The sequence below is a fragment of the Lagenorhynchus albirostris genome, chromosome 14 (genome assembly GCF_949774975.1).
Source record: "Lagenorhynchus albirostris chromosome 14, mLagAlb1.1, whole genome shotgun sequence".
In the NCBI taxonomy this organism is placed as follows: domain Eukaryota; kingdom Metazoa; phylum Chordata; class Mammalia; order Artiodactyla; family Delphinidae; genus Lagenorhynchus; species Lagenorhynchus albirostris.
Window position 1 is genome coordinate 81119375 of NC_083108.1, and position 17810 is coordinate 81137184.

General features: G+C 44.1%; 2 protein-coding genes across 6 annotated transcripts in view; both read right to left on the minus strand.

The window, feature by feature from the left end:
• Positions 1-176: 176 nt before the first annotated feature.
• Positions 177-311, minus strand: LOC132504252 (uncharacterized). The gene has a single exon (XM_060121450.1). The coding sequence runs from the start codon at positions 309-311 to the stop codon at positions 177-179; it is 135 nt and encodes a 44-aa protein (XP_059977433.1).
• A 1756-nt stretch (positions 312-2067) lies between these two features.
• The window catches only part of VPS33A (VPS33A core subunit of CORVET and HOPS complexes), a 28767-nt gene continuing 13024 nt past the window's right edge, over positions 2068-17810 (minus strand). For 2 of the 5 annotated variants that reach the window (XM_060170775.1, XM_060170773.1), the window contains 7 exons: positions 14578-14771; positions 13020-13146; positions 12037-12104; positions 10579-10716; positions 7799-7936; positions 5754-5922; positions 2068-5359 (listed from right to left, as the gene is read on the minus strand). In XM_060170775.1, the coding sequence (XP_060026758.1) occupies positions 5178-5359; positions 5754-5922; positions 7799-7936; positions 10579-10716; positions 12037-12104; positions 13020-13146; positions 14578-14771 (1016 nt within the window). In that variant the 3' untranslated portion in view covers positions 2068-5177. Of the gene's footprint in view, positions 5360-5753; positions 5923-7798; positions 7937-10578; positions 10717-11672; positions 11919-12036; positions 12105-13019; positions 13147-14577; positions 14772-17810 lie in introns of those variants that run through there. The other 3 variants (XM_060170774.1, XM_060170777.1, XM_060170776.1) reach the window with 3 other exon arrangements.

The window sequence follows — 17810 nt, forward strand, 5'->3', positions numbered from 1 at the left end:
CGTGGAGGGTGGTTGGACTGGGGCCCTTCACCTCGGGAGAGTTCTCTCGTTAGCTGGCAGTGCAGGTCCGTCAGGACAGAAGTCGGAGGCGGAGTAGCGATCTGCTGGGCAGGCTGCTGCTGGGGCGGGGGTCGGGGCGGGAGGCGGGAGGGGCGGGAGCCGGGCCAGGGGCGCTGTCACTTCAGCACCAGGAAATAGGTGGTCCAGCCGGCCAGCAGCAGCGCCCCGATGAGCACCGTGTAGCTGAGGAGCACGAAGGCCAGCAGCTCCCGCAGCAGCTGCAGCACGTGGATAGTGGTCGAGGCCGGCATCGCCCTGCGCGGGAGGCCCGAGGACCTGCGGGGCAGGGCACCCGGGAGACCCTGAGCACGCAAAGAGGACGGTTCTCCCCCCTTGACCAACCTCCGCTGGACCCTAAGCAAGCGCTGCTGAGCCAGGCACTGTTATAGGCAGCGTGGACACAGGGGTCTAGACTAGGTCCCGGCCCTCTACAGAGTGAACATACTTTCCTAAGGCTAAGGAAGCCCAAAGTGATGATTTTCTCCATTAACAACCACCTGGACACTCTGCACTGACACTACAGAATTCTTTTAAACCGAAAGTTCCCCTCATTCTTAGGCTCCCGATCTGGATCTGGGCTCAGAGAAGAGAGAAGCCTGCGGTTCCCAGACCCCGCTGCTGCACTGGTCTTCACCCACAGCTGCGGCACTGGTCTTCACCCCCAGCCCTCTCCTCCCATCCACCTCATTCATTTTTAATGTTGTGAGTGCTGCTAATGGGCTGGTGAAGTAAAGCTTTCTTTTGCCATCATTCAAGCTGCAGCCCTGGCTGTCAGCGCTACTTGGGAGGGGAAGAGAAGAAAGCCTTTTGAGTAGGGGGAAAGCAGCAGACCCTCACTGCAGCCCCTCTGCAATTCCTCTGGCCCCAAGGCTTATTAGTACACAAGAGTTTGAGGATCCCTGCTTTGTGGCCAGGCATGCTTGCCCTTCTGGCCAGCCAGGATAGCAGGAGTGCCAAGAGGTGGGTATGAATTCGATTCTGGACTAATCTCCTTCCCCATCGTGCTCTTGGCATCTGCTCCAGCACTCTACCTTCCACCACAGATGGAATCATATGGTAACAATCACAAACCAGTTCTTTACCTCCACTGCTGCCCTGCCCAGCAACGCCCCTCAGTGCCAACCACCAGCTTCCCTTTCTCCCCATTTCACTCACTCAGGAAAGTTTCCACGACTCGTCCACCGCAGCAGCTCCACGGTCCCTCTCTGGTCTGGTGTCCAAAGGTAGGCTTGCGTGCACTCCAGCGATATCAGCAGAGCTGAGGGATTTTCAGGCAGCAGCTGCACTCACCAACTAGGTGTGGTCTAGAGACCAATCACAATCTTCACGTGGTCCCTGAGCTCTCACGGAGCTGCGCACAGGCGATCCCAGACCAGGCGGGGCGCTGGCAACTCTGCCCATCCTCTGCCTATGTCACCACCACGGCCCACAGAGCTCTGAACTTGCCTGCAAAGCTCCTGACTTAGATGGGCTGGGCAAGTGGTACACTAGGGGGGATTTCATGGCCCTCTTGTCTGGCTTTTCTAAACACTGCAGGTGGGATACAGTCCAAATCCTAACAAACTCCCACCGAGAGCAGTCCCATCCTACTCTTGAGTCTCAGACAAGAAGAACCACTGTACATACAACACTCATGACTGCCCAACTAAAGCAAAAGCTGTTGTCTTAAAACATATGCAAGTTCGAGCATTTGTGTGTGTGTGTGTGTGAGAACCAGCTCAGAGAATCAAGAGCTCCCAAGTGCTTGATTCTAATTCACAGAGTTTAGCAGGTTAGAGACTCATTATACAGTCACCTTCCCAATGTGCCCACTTCCAATTTCAACTCCTCCAAATGTAAGGCAAAAAGAACCAGTCAGGATTTCAGCCAATAAAGAATAGACCCTTTCCCAGATGTAACAATGAAGGGAAAAGAAAGCACAAACTTTATGCTGCTTCTGATTCTTCTGCTTTTTGTAGTAGTTTGTAGTAAGAATATGTTTTGACCTTTAAAAAAAAGCAGGCAGTGTGGACATCAACCCTTTTATTAACATCCTCGTCCAGAAGCAAATGGCTCTCTAATTTGATCAGGATCTCTTATTATCAAATCATTGCCCCGCCGCAGCCGGGCTGAAACAGGAGCAGAACATTATCAAGCTGCGCAGGAAGCCAGTGCGTAGTAATTGCAACCCCAGAGAGCTGGTCATCTGGAGGGCTCTGTGTCCTGCCGAGTCACAGGAAAGAAAGTACAGCTGAGATTTATACCCTCATCCCACACCAAAGTAACATGAAAAAGGCTATTAAAATAGGCCTGATTCTGTTCCCCTTTAACTCTCACAACCTTCAAATGGATATCTCAAGTCAGTTATGTGTTCCAGCCTTTGCAGACTCTAGTCACCACCCAGTTTGGGGGTATTTTACAGCAACGGAGTAACTGGAGCTGAGAAACATCATGTAGCTTGAAGTTCATATGCATTCATTTCGAAGAGAATCTGAGAAATTTTACATTACTGCCTTTGACTGTTGGATGACAAAACGGCATCCTCTATTTTCTACAGTATGTCATCGTTAAACCATATGATTGAATATAATACACCAGGCTCTAGAGTATAATTCACAGTCTGTTCATAATTCATAGTCTATGTGATGTCGGTATTTCTCTGCCTTGCCATCTCGATTACAGCCCCTCTTCCTGGCTGCTTTTAGATACTCTGTTTGTTCTGGTGTTGTTTTTCTTAAAGAAGTATTTCTTCTTGAGTTCAGCTCTGCTGAATACAAACACTGCCTCCTGGTGACAGGCCAGTCTTTAACATACGACTGAGAACAAGAGACAGACTCCATGCCGGATTAATCATAATCCTTGCCGTGAGGGCAGAGCTGCAGTGGCCTATCGCATGGAGATCCCCCCTTCCCAGTTCTCTTCAAGAATTAAATGTGCTGTTTTTAATCCTCCTTCTTTTAACCATTAGTCTCTTGCTCCACCGTTAAGCTACAGTTCAAATACTTATTTCTCTGTTGGCTAAAATTCAAAAGTGTACAGTATGACACAAAATAGTGTCTATGTAGACTTCTTTGTCTATGTAGACTTCTTTTTGGTGGGACTGCTGGTGTAGAACCGTCTACCCAACTAGACAAAGGTCCAGACATGATGCAAACAATCCACCCTCTCCAAGAATAAACGTACCATTCACACACCCTTTTTCTCAGTAAGGGCACACTCCTTGGAGACAAAGACTGCTTCAAGTATTAAATGAACTTACACAAAGGCGTATAATATATAATTATCCACCACTTTCTATTTGCATACAAATGAAGCAATTGATGTTGTGAAGTCTTCTGCTGAATGCATTTTTAGGAGCTGACCTAACTATGCTCGGAGCAAGCAAGTATAGAGTCACCAGTGAATGCAGACACACGAGACACAACTGAGTACCTGTTCACAGGACAAAGCCCCAGCCAAGGAAACTTGACTGGACTTAAATTGAATCCCATGAGCCGAAAACACTTACAGACAAGGTGGATTTCATTCTCTAAAGCAGCTGAGACTCACAACCGCTGGGGCTGGAAGGTATAAACTAATCTCCCTGGGATAACAAGTAGCTGAAAAAGGATTCCTAAAACAGGAATCATTTTAAGACCTTTCCAAATACTGAATGTCAAAGCCAAGTTAAATCCTCAAGTAGCTAATCTTTTTAATATTCCCTCTTCTACCCCTCATTCTTACATTAAGGAGATTTTTTAAAAGTACAGAATTTCTCCTTCACTCATAACATGCAGTGTGCTAAGAGACGTCCACTAGCGAAAGAAAGTGAGGAAAACATGTACGGGTACTAATTAACAGTAGAAATGACAGCTGGGGAAGGACACTGACTTTGGCCCCCAGCAAAGACGGGGATCAGCTAATTTGGCTGGAGACTCAGGCAAGGGCTGTGAAACCGTCAATTTGGTCCCCCTCTTGGCCTTAACTCCTCCAGACGCTGGGATAGAGCAGGAGGGAGATTTCCAACTTCACCACCAGCACCCAAGCTCCTCTGTCCTGCAGTCTAGCAGTCTCCTGTAGGAAGGGTAGCAGCTGGACTCCAAGATCATTGACAAGCTGCACCAGAGGAGGATGAAGTCACCGGACCACGGACTGAAACGGGGCTGGGTGTTTTCTAGCAAAATAAATGCCCGAGGCCGAATAGGTGTGTCCGCAGGCTGCTGGGAAAGCACGTGTGGCACTTACCAGGGAGGGGGAGCTGCCAGATGCTGGAGAAGCCAAGCTGCCACCGCTCACAGTGGGACTGGATGGATGGTGCAGCCCACGGTGGGCAGGGAAGAAAATTGGAGGCATCTACCATTGAAATTGTCTTAGAGTTAATAACATGTGCACTAAGAACGCGTCTTTGAATGGTTACATTCTCAGGAAGCTGCTCCCTAATTATTATGTTACTCAATGTAAAAAGCCCTTGATAAGTATGGGACCCATACCGACTTAGTTGACTTAGTTGATCAGGCAGATCATAAAGCTGTTCTGGGGAAAGAAGCTCTTCCAAACCTCTTGCTTTTTAGAAGCAGAGGAATCAAAAACAGAAGGAACACAACTTGCCTTACTGACCGGATAAGGTAGAGACTGGTGACACTGAATGTAACGTGCCATGTTCTGCAGGAAAAAGAAATCTCAACTCAGTGATAATACTAGCCCTAGGCCCCCAACACTCAGCCACTGCCCTAGGCATGATGCACCTTTAAGAAATTCAGCACTATTTATTAGGGGTCGGACCTTCCACTTTTATTTTAATTTTTACCTGCTTGGTCCCTGCTTTCTTAAGAACTGGACCCATCTGTGTGGCTGTATAGATTATCCATCCCACCATCCTTAATATATTTCCAGAGGTCTCTAATGAAGATCCTGAGCTCAGAACATTAAAAACTGTTATGTCTTTTACCCTGGCTGATTCTCTTCCATTCTTCTTTCTTTAAGAAATTAGGAACACAAAAGACAAGCAGAAAGGAGAAAACAGCATAATTTAAGAAGCTGACCCCAAAGTAAATTCTGTATTCTCATATTATTCCTCCATGGGGTTGTACTTCCTTCCAGCAACTTCTTCAAAGGAGCCGTTTATTCTGCAGTTCACCGGTAAGTCTCCTTTGAACGCCCTAGAAAGGTTTTTCCATTAGCGACTCTATCCAGCTGGCCCCGTTTATTAGCTTAGTGGTGGCGATGACATATTCTGTACCTCCATCTTCCAGCTGGGAAAGAAATCGCAGGGCAGCAATTTCAGCAAAGGTTACACCCCCGAGGAAAAATATCAGAGTGACGCGGTTTTCTCCTGGTTGACCTAAGATATAAACATTTCAGAATGTTTATTGATGTTTACAGAATTATTATTGATGCTCCTCTCCCCACCTCTTAAAAAAATTACACCATTCCTAAGGAAAAGTAGTCATATATGTCTTGGTACAGACAATTCATTTGAAACTCAGGACCATGATTTTGATCTCTATGTTTTTTCTAACTTCTGAGATCCTCAGTTCAGAGGTTGAAAGCGGCTTCTCCTGAGGGAGTAATGGGTTCTAACGCTTACAATATAATTCACAACTAACAAAAGAGGTATATATATCGGACTCTGACTCCTAAGTACTTTACAAATGTATTTTACAAAGCAATTGCATAATATGTGAAAAGCACACTAACACTACATAATCATCTGTGGATACGGGCCGTGGACTTACGTTTCTTTTGTAGCCCTGTGGGCAACGGCTGCCGTTCCTCAAAGTGGGGCCCTGGGAGGATGCGCAGAACTTCCTCAATACTCCGCCAGCCGGGCCGGGAAAGCAGCTGGGCCAGGCGCACACTGAGAGGGGCATAACCACTGTACACATACGATATGTCCGTGGGATTCTGTTAAATAATTAAAGGAAAAAAGGCCTGTAGAGAGGGCGAGAGAGAGACATATAGCCGCCTAACTGTGGCTTGTGGGGTAACCCAAAATTATTTGATTTGGCTTTGAAGGCAGAAACACAAACCCCCGAAATAGCCTGCTCCAATATTGAAATATCCTGTTCCAATCCACCCCTGCTGGGCTCTGTTCTTAGCAGCCAAAGGTTCACTTTTGACTCAAATCTTCAACAGCCACTCAAAGCATCTATAGGTACTGAAGATGAAAAATTGTTACTTGGTTTGCCAAGAAACTTCTTGGACGGTAAAGTGGAACTCCCTAGGCGAGAATATAACCCTTGAACACGGCAATTCCACTTTCAGACACTTATCCCACAGAGGGACTTGTACTCTAGAGGACAAAAGACCAAAGCACAAAGATATTAACTGCAACACTGTGCGAACTAGCAAAGGACTGCAAACGACATGAATTTCTATCAGTAGAAATCTGATAAATCATAAAATAAGATGTATCTGAAAAACCACTAGGTAGCAATTAATTAAAAAAATTATTTTAGGGCTTCCCTGGTGGTGCAGTGGTTGAGAGTCCGCCTGCCGATGCAGAGAACGCCGGTTCGTGCCCCGGTCCGGGAAGATCCCACATACCGCGGAGCGGCTGGGCCCGTGAGCCATGGCCGCTGAGCCTGTGCGTCCAGAGCCTGTGCTCCGCAATGGGAGAGTCCACAACAGTGAGAGGCCCGCGTACCGCAAAAAAAAAAAAAAAAATTATTTTATTCTTGGCCTTGGCACTCAGCCTGAGGGATCTTAGTTCCCCGACCAGGGATCGAACCCAGGCCCCGTGCAGTGGAAGCTCAGAGTCCTAACCACTGGACCGCCAGGGAAGTCCCTATGTAGCAATTAAAAAGAACTTAAAAGAATGAGGAGATCACAGAAGGCTCTTCAAGATACAGTGTTAAGTGGTGGGTGGGGTGGGGAAAGAGGTCAGCGTTGTGAAGAGCTGAACTAATCTATGACTTATGTTGTACAACACAGGAATTAAGATTATCTATATTCCCACTGGACAAAAACAATCCAATTTTGCTACTGAGGCAGGAGGCTGTTAGCTTTTGCAGCAAGACACAGCCTAATAAAGTCCCTTATGAAAAACCAAAAAAGAAAATAAGAAAAATGAAACTTAGAAAGATTGGAGTAAACAATAAACATAAAGCAAAGCGCACCCTACTTTGGAGACCAGTGGTATAGAATATGCACCATTTATGTAAAAATGTTTGTCTGTACACAGAATCTTTCTGGAAGGATAGATTACAAACTGGTTACAGTGCTCGCCTCTGAGAGGAAACTGAGGTTGGAAGTGGGAGGAGCCTTGCTTCTCACTGTTTGCTTTCCCTGTACTGGATCTTTGCCTGACCCTCCCGCATTTCTCCCTGGTGCTCTGTGCCCCAGAGGCGGCCCCGTGGGCTCTGCACCAGCTGGAAACTGGAGAGAGGACGGCAGCGTGAGTTGTTGCCCTGACTTCCCCACTGTGGTGCTGCCAGAGGTTGGCTGTGTCCCTCGGCTTGTCAGACGGCCTGGCCACACAGCTCTTCTCTCCCAGTTCTGGAACAGCCCCCTTCCCCTGCCCTCAGGCCTCAGCTGGGGAGGGTTCCCCACTGCATTGCCTCTCTCTGGTCCACCCCGTCTTTATGAAACTCCCTCAAACTACCCAGTACCAGAGCACCCTGTGCTTCCTGCTGGGATCCACACGAATGCACGACTTTCTCCAAAGCATTAGAAAACTGTCGTTAGAAAACAAGGTGGATGCGGAGATCAAGTAGCGTATGTCGCTGCAATAACCTGTTAACTGGGAACTCAAATGAGGTGAGGAGCAGGAGCGTCTTACTTGCTCGTTTACATCATCCATCCAGAGGCGTAACGTTTTCCGGACGGTTGGGTAAGTATTTCTGCCCCCTGTCTGTGGTTTCAGCAGGCCAGCCTTCTCTAGGTTGTATAAGGTCAATATGTGCTCATAGCCATATGTCTGCAAGAGAAGTCGAATCAGGAAAACGGTTTCTGCGACTTTCAAAAAAGAGCACTTCCACGTACACATGGCCAGTAGGCACATGAAAAGCTGCTCAACATCACTAATTATTAGAGAAATGCAAGTCAAAACCACAACGAGGTACCACCTCACACGGGTCAGAATGGCCATCATTAAAAAGTCTACAAATAACAAATGCTGGAGGAGGTGTGGAGAAAAGGGAACCCTCCTACACGGTTGGTGGGAATGTAAGTTGGTGCAGCCACTATGGAAATCTGTATGGAGGTTCCTCAGAAAACTAAAAATAGAGTTGCCATATGATCCAGCAATCCCACTTCTGGGCATATATCCAGACAAAACTATAATTCGAAAAATACATGCATCCCTATGTTCATAGCAGCTCTATTTACAATAGCCAAGACATGGAAACAACCTAAATGTCCATCGACAGATGAAAGGATAAAGAAGATCTGGTACATATATACAATGGAATATTACTCAGCCATAAGAAAGAATGAAATAATGCCATTTGCAGCAACATGGATGCAACTAGAGATTATCATACCAAGTGAAGTCAGAAAGACAAATACCATGTGATATCACATACATGTGGAATCTAAAATATGGCACAGATGAACCCATCTACAAAACAGAAACAGAGTCACAGACATAGAGAACAGACTTGTGGTTGCCAAGGGGAAAGGGGGGTGAGGAGGGAAGGACTGGGAGTTTGGGGTTAGCAGATGTAAACTATTATATATAGGATGGATAAACAACAAGGCCCTACTGTAGAGCACAGGGAACTATAGTCAATATCCTGTGATAAACCATAATGGAAAAGAATATGAAAAAAAAGAATGTCTCTATGTGTATAACTGAGTCACTGTGCTGTACAGCAGAGATTGGTATGACATTGTAAATCAACTCTACTTCAATTAAAAAAAAAAGAGCACTTGCAACAAATCCACTGGTTTGTACTCTGGGGCATGTTACTGAAGTCCGGGCAATGACCATCCATGGGCACAGGTGCAGGGCAGGGATGAAGCCTGCCCCAAAACTGCTTGCCATTACAGCAAATCCAGCTCACTGGATCACTCAAAGAATGATGTAAATTTTTTTACTTTAAAGTCACAATTTATGGACCCAACTTAAGTGAGCATCAAATAAGTTATAGTATATTTTTATATGGGATATAATTAGCTATTAAAAAAAGAAAGAGGCAGATCTATACATCCTGATAAGAAAGACCTTCTGGATTTATTCTTAAGGACAAAAAAATATAAGAAGACTATTACGTATAGTAGGATTTTATTTTTGTCAAAAAAGATATAGTAAGTAATAATAATAGCTAACACTTATATAATACTTTCTATGGCGGGGGGCACTGGTGTGTTCTAAGTGCTTTACATATGTTAACTCAGTCATTCTTATTATAACCCCATGAGGTAGCCACTATTATCTCCATTTTATAGAGAAGTTTAAATAACTTGCCCAAGGTCACACAGCTAATGAGTGACAGAGCTGGGACGTGGATCCAGCTGGTCTCGCCCCATGGTCTGTGTATGTAAACATTCTTTGTACACAGATGCAAAGACAGGAATCTGGAAGTACACAAACCAAACTGCTGACATTGGTCCCTTCCAGGGAGGGAAATGGGGGGAGGCGGGGGAGGGTCATGGTTTGCACCATGTACTTCTGCTTTGTTTGAACGTTATATGATGAGAATGCACGTGCCATTTGTGTAACTTTTTAAAAGGCAAAAAACAAACAAACAAAAACCCCCCAAAACCCAACCTGAATGAGTATTTAGTTTTAACACTAACATACTTAACTGTGACTAGTAATAGCAAATAAACAGTGCCTGAGACATTTTTAAACAGAAGGGAGAATTTTAAAAACAATGGTGGGCTTTTCCTTATTATAAAGTAACAGGCTTGATTTAAGTAAGTTGGCTAAAGAATCATCATCAGGGGGCTTCCCTGGTGGCGCAGTGGTTGAGAGTCTGCCTGCTAATGCAGGGGATGCGGGTTCGTGCCCCAGTCCAGGAAGATCCCACATGCCGCGGAGTGGCTGGGCCCATGAGCCATGGCCACTGAGCCTGCATGTCCGGAGCCTGTGCTCCGCAATGGGAGAGGCCACAACAGTGAGAGGCCCACATACCGCAAAAAAAAAAAAAAAAAAATCATCATCAGAAATGTGCAAAAAGTTCCCTTCCTCCATCGAATAGTTGGGTTAACAACAAGAGCACTAGACCCTGGCTACCTGGGTTTTATCCCTGGCTCTGCCACATACTAGCTGGTGACCTTGGGCAAGTTATAGCACTGCTCTGTGCCTTAGTTTTCTCATCCATAAAATGGGGATGGTTAAGAGTATACAACTCAGCGCTGTTGTAAGGATTAAACAAATGAATACACATAAAGCTCTTCCAATTGAGCCTGGCACATAGTGAAAGCTCACTAAACATTAACTATTGTTATTATTATGCAAACACAGTAAACAATGAATACCAAGGACAATCCCTCCATATATTAAAAAATTTAAAAGACAGTGGAAACACTATACCAAAATAGCAGCTTTGGGAAGTATTTTTTTAAAAAGATGTTTTCTCCCCTGGCAAATTAGTAATTTAAAACTATACTGACCTGCAGGATTTCTCTTTTGTAATAATCCAAAACTTTTTGTTTGAGTCCACTATTGCACACGGATTGGAGGCAAACTAGTCTTAACACCTTGATCAGCGGATGCTTTTGGGCAATACAATCCTCAATGTAACTGTTGACCTGGAAACAAAATATATACCGGTACCAGCATCTGGTTTGGGGACCTAAAGAACTTGATATTTACTATTATTTTTCAAAGTCAAATATTGTGTGGTGACCTGGATGGGAAGAGAATTTGAAAAGATACCATAATCTATTCCTATATATGTGTGTGTATATGTATGTATATACATATCTGAATCACTTTGCTGTGCACCTGAAGCTAACACAACATTGTTAATCAACTATACTCCAACATAAAATAAAAAATGAAAAAAAAAAAAACGGAGATGAGCGGGAGAACGGTTCATTCTTTTGTTCACTGTCCCTAAGCCCCCTCCGAAGTAGCTCCTCTGCCCCTGCTACACGCATCCCCGTCACCATGGAGACACACCAGCGATGGGGAGTGCAGGGCAGTGAGGGCACACGCAGGCAATCCAGCGGCCTGTCTGGACTCACCTGTCTCCATGGACAACCTCGGGAGAGGCTGCTGCATGTCCCGAGTGTGTGACCATAACAGCAGCAATTTATCAGCATAAAGTGACAGGAATCTTTTTAGAAGATGGGAATTTTCATAAATCGAATAATTTTAAATTTAGTAATAGAAGTGAATATTTAAGGGAAATTATATGATCAATCCTCTCAGAAAGCAAATCTATTCATTTATCTATTATAGTCCTTAAAGGTCTTTGATTTTAGGGGTTGGGTCTCACCTCTCCGTGCACTGCAGAAAGTGCCTTGCATAGGATAATGTTAAATATATGATACTTGATAAAATCTCTGTTTTCACATTTTGCATTTGCTCTTCAAAATAAGTAGACAAGGGGCTTCCCTGGTGGCGCAGTGGTCGAGAATCTGCCTGCTAATGCAGGGGACACGGGTTCGAGCCCTGGTCTGGGAGGATCCCACATGCCGTGGAGCAACTAGGCCCGTGAACCAAAATAAATTAATTAATTAATAAACTCCTACCCCCAACATCTTACAAATTTATTTATTTATCTATTTTTGGCTGGGTTGGGTCTTCATTTCTATGCGAGGGCTTTCTCTAGTTGTGGCGAGCGGGGGGCACTCTTCACCGCAGTGCATGGGCCTCTCACTATCGCGGCCTCTCTTGTTGTGGAGCACAGGCTCCAGACGCGCAGGCTCAGTAGCTCATGCCATGTCCCCTGCATTGGCAGGCAGGTTCTCGACCACTGCGCCACCAGGGAAACGCCCCCCAACATCTTAAAAAAAAAAAAAAATGTAGACAAGGCATGGGAATCAAAGCAATTGCTTTTCTAGCTATAATCTTACGTTTGATAAGGTATCAATTATGTGAGAACAGTTTTATTGTACACATACCTTATCAGTGTCTATTCCAGACATAAACTCCTGCTCCACTGTTAATTTATCAAAGAAGTCTTCAGAAGCTAAAATGGAATTAGCAAATTTGTAACTAAGAAATTAATGTTAACCCTTTTATACACAGAGCATGATTAAGAAACAAGACACACACACACACACACAAAAAAGAAACAAGACACACACAAAAGAAAGCAAAAAGTTCAAATCGTCACCTGAAAAGAATCTTCTAAGAAACATGGAAACCCCTTCAACCCTGAGCTCCTAAATGACATCTAGAAACAGTCGACCACTGCACCCCTTTGCTATCCTTAGGATGCTAATAAGGACTCAAGAATTTTTTCTCAGTATCAATGAAAGCTAATTTTGAAAGAGCATTTTACTTGCATCATCAGATCCAACCCAGTCTCACTTGATTTCCACTTCTATTAATATGAAAACAATGGACTGATTTTCCAACACTTTTATATAAGATTCAAAGTATACTTTATAAAACAGGGCATGGAACAATCTCCAGCTCAGCTTTTACAGCCTGTGTTTTAATGAGTAAACACATCTTCCAAGCTCTTTCAAAATACTTAACATATGCTCTCTACCAATTCTACAGAGAGTCTTCAAGAGAAAAACAAGAACTAAAACAGAAACATGATGCTGCTCTAATTAAGTAATCCTTAACAACAGGAAAAAAACCAGACTGAAAAAATTAACCGCCTCATGTTACGGGAAGAATTTTTTTCTCTTTTTGACATTCCAAATATTTTATCATATGATTACGTGATTTTAATAATGAAAAAAATTGAGTTAACCACAAAGGGAACATTTTTGACTATAAACATTCGAATACTTAACACTGAGAATAACATACAGTGTTAAAACAGAGCTGACCTTCCCAAGGGAGTACTGTGGTGCCAATGATCACGGTGTCAGTCATAGTGCGTGCAAGTCAGCCCCAGGTGAGCACGATCATTCCCAAGGATACTCACTAGTTACATCTTTGATTAGCTCTGCAATCGAGGTGTGGTTTGCGAGGGAGGCCCTTGCTGCCTGCATGTGGGGCAGTTGCGAAACGAACTGCTTGATCTCCCCAACGGTCTTGGCGTTGTGCCTCTCCTGAAACACGGAAAACAGCAGAACCGTTGAGCGGGGAAAATATTTTAAGTGCTCTGTTCTTTGTATTGCTTAGAGGACATTTAGTTTATACTAATGAGAAAGAACAGAATACAAATAAATCAGGCCAAACCCACCTCCAGCATGACCCAGAAAAACAGAAAAGATAGGCTCGTTGTTCGCATTCACTGCATTAGTACTTTTTTTTTTTTTTTTTTGCGGTACGCGGGCCTCTCACTGTCGTGGCTTCTCCTGTTGCGGAGCACAGGCTCTGGACGCGCAGGCTCAGCGGCCATGGCTCACAGGCCCAGCCGCTCCGCGGCATGTGGGATCTTCTTGGACCGGGGCACGAACCCGTGTCCCCTGCATCAGCAGGCGGACTCTCAACCACTGTGCCACCAGGAAAGCCCGCATTAGTACTTTTTAAGGGAGCAAATGTCTAATGTTTTTTCTTTCCAGGCATCAGATCATATTGTGATTAGTATTTGTGGGGGACAGTACTAGGTTGTCCACAAACATTTCTGAGTAAAAAAATTAAAACAAAGACATGTTAACAGGGGAACATAAATGGCAAAACATTTCCTCCATAATAGAAAAAAATCCATTCTTACTGCTGAACTCAATCTTGAATACTGTCCATGAATAAAGAGAACTTTCCTGGGTGATGAGAAAAATTTTTTTTTTGCAAAGTTTAGTAATTTAAGCCAAAAGTAACTTCAGAAATTTGAAGAAAATCAATTAGCAAACACAATTCCTAAGAAAGATGAAACCTGGAATACACACTCAGTAAAAAAAAATCAGCCTTCAAAAATTCTCCCAATTTATGTTTCCAAAGATTAAATACACAGAGTTCAGCATCTTACTGAATTCGCATGTTTCAAAAATGAGCTTTAACCAAGAATAAATCAGTGGTGGGACAAGAGGAGGCAGCAAGGTGATAATGAAGCCACCAATTTAAAAGCTCTGGGCTGCTGGGATTTCACTCTTATTATCACCTATCTTATCTGCAGGGTTCCCCTGCATGTTGGCTAAACTGGGAGCTTTTGGCCCAAATTGCAAGTTCTATTATAGAGGATATTTTATTTAGAGTACAGCTGGCTTCCTCTTTTTTTTTTTTTTTTTTACAGCTGCCTTCCTCTTAAGTGAGATAGGAAATAATTAAAAGGAAGGTAAAACAAATATTTATGGTGAAAGCTTGTAAACTGCAAACACTACCCTTTTCTCCCCCAAAAGGAGAAGAAAAACTTAACACCTTTTCTCATGGATCTGGGAAGAAGTTTAAAAAGAAAATCTTGGGTCCTCCAATGGCTGAGTCCGCAGTTTCTTAGGATGAGAACTGCAGCTCTGCTTAGCGGCTGCACTTCTGGCAGCTCTTCCTTCCTTCGTGGGGTGGGCAGTCTAGCCAGAATCAGGATGACAACCAAACCGTCTCACCTCAAACGCTGCAGAGATCACCTTTGCTTTCTTGCTAAGCACGGAGCCCACTGCATTGAAGTTTTTATCTCGGATCTCAGCATACAGCTCCTCCGCAGAATTCAGCTGAAGCTTCTTTGCTTCCGTGGGAAGGTCCTTACCACCATCGCCCTGTTTCTTAGGTGCAAATTTCTCCGGAGGTAATTTCACGTAACCTGAACAACAGTGGAAGGGAACAAGGCTCTGCGTGCATTTAATGGAAGAACCAGTCAAGTGCTCAGGCACAAAACAGAATCTTCCAACTTAGGAGAGGATGGAAGCCGGCTTTAGAAAAAACTGGAGTATAGCACTGAGGTTTTGATTTTTCCACGATCAAAGTACAGAATGTAGTGACTCTTTAATACTCATATCATGGTTCCACTTTTCTTTGGGGGCACCTATCTGAAGCATTGCAGCAATGACCAGTTCCTGAACTTATTCAGGGATCAGGTTACTTTTTCACTTAAAAAAAATTACAAGGCTCTCCCCATTATCTTCCGACATTTTTCAAACTGTAAGTCATGTCCTATTAGTAGATCATGAAATCAAGTTGGTGGGTTGCAGTTAGCATTATAAACAAACAAAACATTAAATACCATAGTGCATCACATGAAGTAGGGTGGTTTTTCTTTTAAATAAAATGTTACTTCAGTTTCACACACACATATGTGTGCATGTACTAGGTCATGATATAAAATATATTTCTTACTATAGGTTGTTGTCGAAAATAGTTTGAAAGCCCACTTCCTGTTTTTATAAATAAAGTTTTATTGGCACAAAGCCATGCCTTTTCATTATGTCTCATTTGGGGCTGCTTTCACATTATAAAGGAGAAGTGAGATTCCACAGAGGCACTGCATGACCTAAAATATTTGCTATCTGGCTCCTTACAGAAGTTGTCCACCCCGCTCTAGAACAAGCTCCCAAATTCCTCAGCACAGCATCCAGTCCCTCCACTAAGTAGCCTTAACCCTCTTCTCCCGTCTCTGTTCCTCCCAAACCAACTTAGTCACCATTTCCGAGAACACCCCACACGCCCTTATGAGTTGCCTATAAACCGGTTTAACTCTAAGAAGCTTGGCAATATGAATCAAGGGCCTTATAACGTTAACACCTTTGACCCCAAAATCCCGCATCAGAGAATGTAGCGAAAGAAAGTAACATGCTATATGAAAAAAATTTTTGTATACAGATGTTTTTATAACCATAAAAAACCCCCAAACAACCTAAAATGCCCAACATTAGGGGAAGGATTATGCAAATCATGGTATAATATATATTATGGATTTTAATTAAGCTGTTAAAATTATGCATATGCTGAGAAAATGCTCATATTATACCAAATCAAAAAAGAGATTCAGGGAATTCCCTGGCGGTCCAGTGGTTAGGACTCCATGCTTTCACTGCCGAGGGCCAGGGTTCAATCCCTGGTTGGGGAACCCCGCAAGCCGCGAGGTGAAAAAAAAACGACAAAAAAAGAGGTTCAGAATAATTTGGACAAGCTGATGCTATTTATTTTTTGTTAACTAAAATAAACTCTGCATAGAAAAAGACTGTAAGGAAATACACCAAAATATTAACATTGGCTGTCCCAAGGTTTGGGGGGTAGGGCTTCAGGGATAATGGGAGATCTATGTTTTCCTTCTTTATTTTTCCAATTTTCCCTTAACTGATATTTGACTCATATTATGGAAAAAACTTGCTGCAGAGAAACTGGGAATTTATACATATTCCTTCTCTTCTTGGAGAATCCCCTCCTACCTCTCACCTGTCTTAGACAGAGCCCCCTGAGGCTGCCTCACAGGTCATCTCCCTGCTCTAAACTCTAGCTCCCTTTAATGGTCTCCTGGGTGTTTCACTCTCTGGGACCATGAGAGGAGAGGCACCCTTGTTTCCTTCTGGTTTTTTTTTTTTTCCCAACAGCCCTGCTACCTCATTTCTTTGACTCCCACCTACTATCCAGCACAGAACTCCTCTGTCAATGAAATGGAGTTTTAAAAAGTATTTAAGATGTCATCTTTTGGAACAAATAATTTAAAAATAAGACTTTTTATAACTTTAGCACTAAAGACTCTTTGTTTTGTGGAAACCCCTCTTCATGGCTGTGTCTTCACCCATTCCCTCGGCTATCTATCCATCCTTATGGTTAAAATACGCATAACATAAAATTTACCATTTTAACCATTTTACAGTGAACAGTGCAGTAGCATTTAGTACATACACAACTTTGTACAACCACAGCTAGTACCTAGTTCCAGAACCTTTTTATCCCAAAAGGAAACCCCACACGCAATAAGCAGTCATTCCCCAACCTCTTCGAGTCCTGGCCACCACTACTCTGTTTTCTGTCTCTGTGTTTTCTCCTTCTAGGCTGTTCCTTGGCTCCCTGTGATGTAATTCAGGATGGCAATAGAGGTCAGGGGTGATGGAAACCAGAGAAGGGGGCCTGGATGGGACAGCGGGAGTGGTGGGACCTGTCGTAAACCGGAGACAGGGGCATGTCTAAAGCGGGATCTCCGCTGGGCACCAGCTGCAATGTGGGAATGTGACCTCGGGGTCGCCAGAGCTTCAGATGTTTTTAAAGACATGGCATATATGGGAATTTCCTGGCGGTCCAGTGGTTAGGGCTCTGTGCTTTCATTTCTGAGGGCCTGGGTTTGATCCCTGCAGCTAAGATCCTGCAAGCCATGTGGCATGGCCAAAAAAATAAAAATAAATTTAAAAAAAGACATGGCAGGGCTTCCCTGGTGGCGCAGTGGTTGAGAGTCTGCCTGCCGATGCAGGGGACATGGGTTCGTGCCCCGGTCCAGGAAGATCCCACATGCTGCGGAGCGGCTGGGCCCGTGAGCCATGGCCGCTGAGCCTGCGCGTCCGGAGCCTGTGCTCCACAACGGGAGAGGCCACAACAGTGAGGGGCCCGTGTACCGCAAACACAAAAACAAAAACAAAACAAACAAAAAAAGACATGGCATCCATCAGGATTATTATTAAAAATTCTCTCCAATTTTAAATGCTGACAGAAACAAACAGACAAACATCATGTGGACCAAAACCAAATAAAACATTTGTGACCTCTGACCCCAACAGTTTGTCAGGCCTAAACTCTAGCAGGCCTTCAAATCTTTCGTCGAGTGTCCCAACCTCCCGTATCAGCCTTTTCCCCAGAATGTCCCAGCTGTGCTCTCTGCCTCAGCAAGCTGGTCGTCCCATGGTTC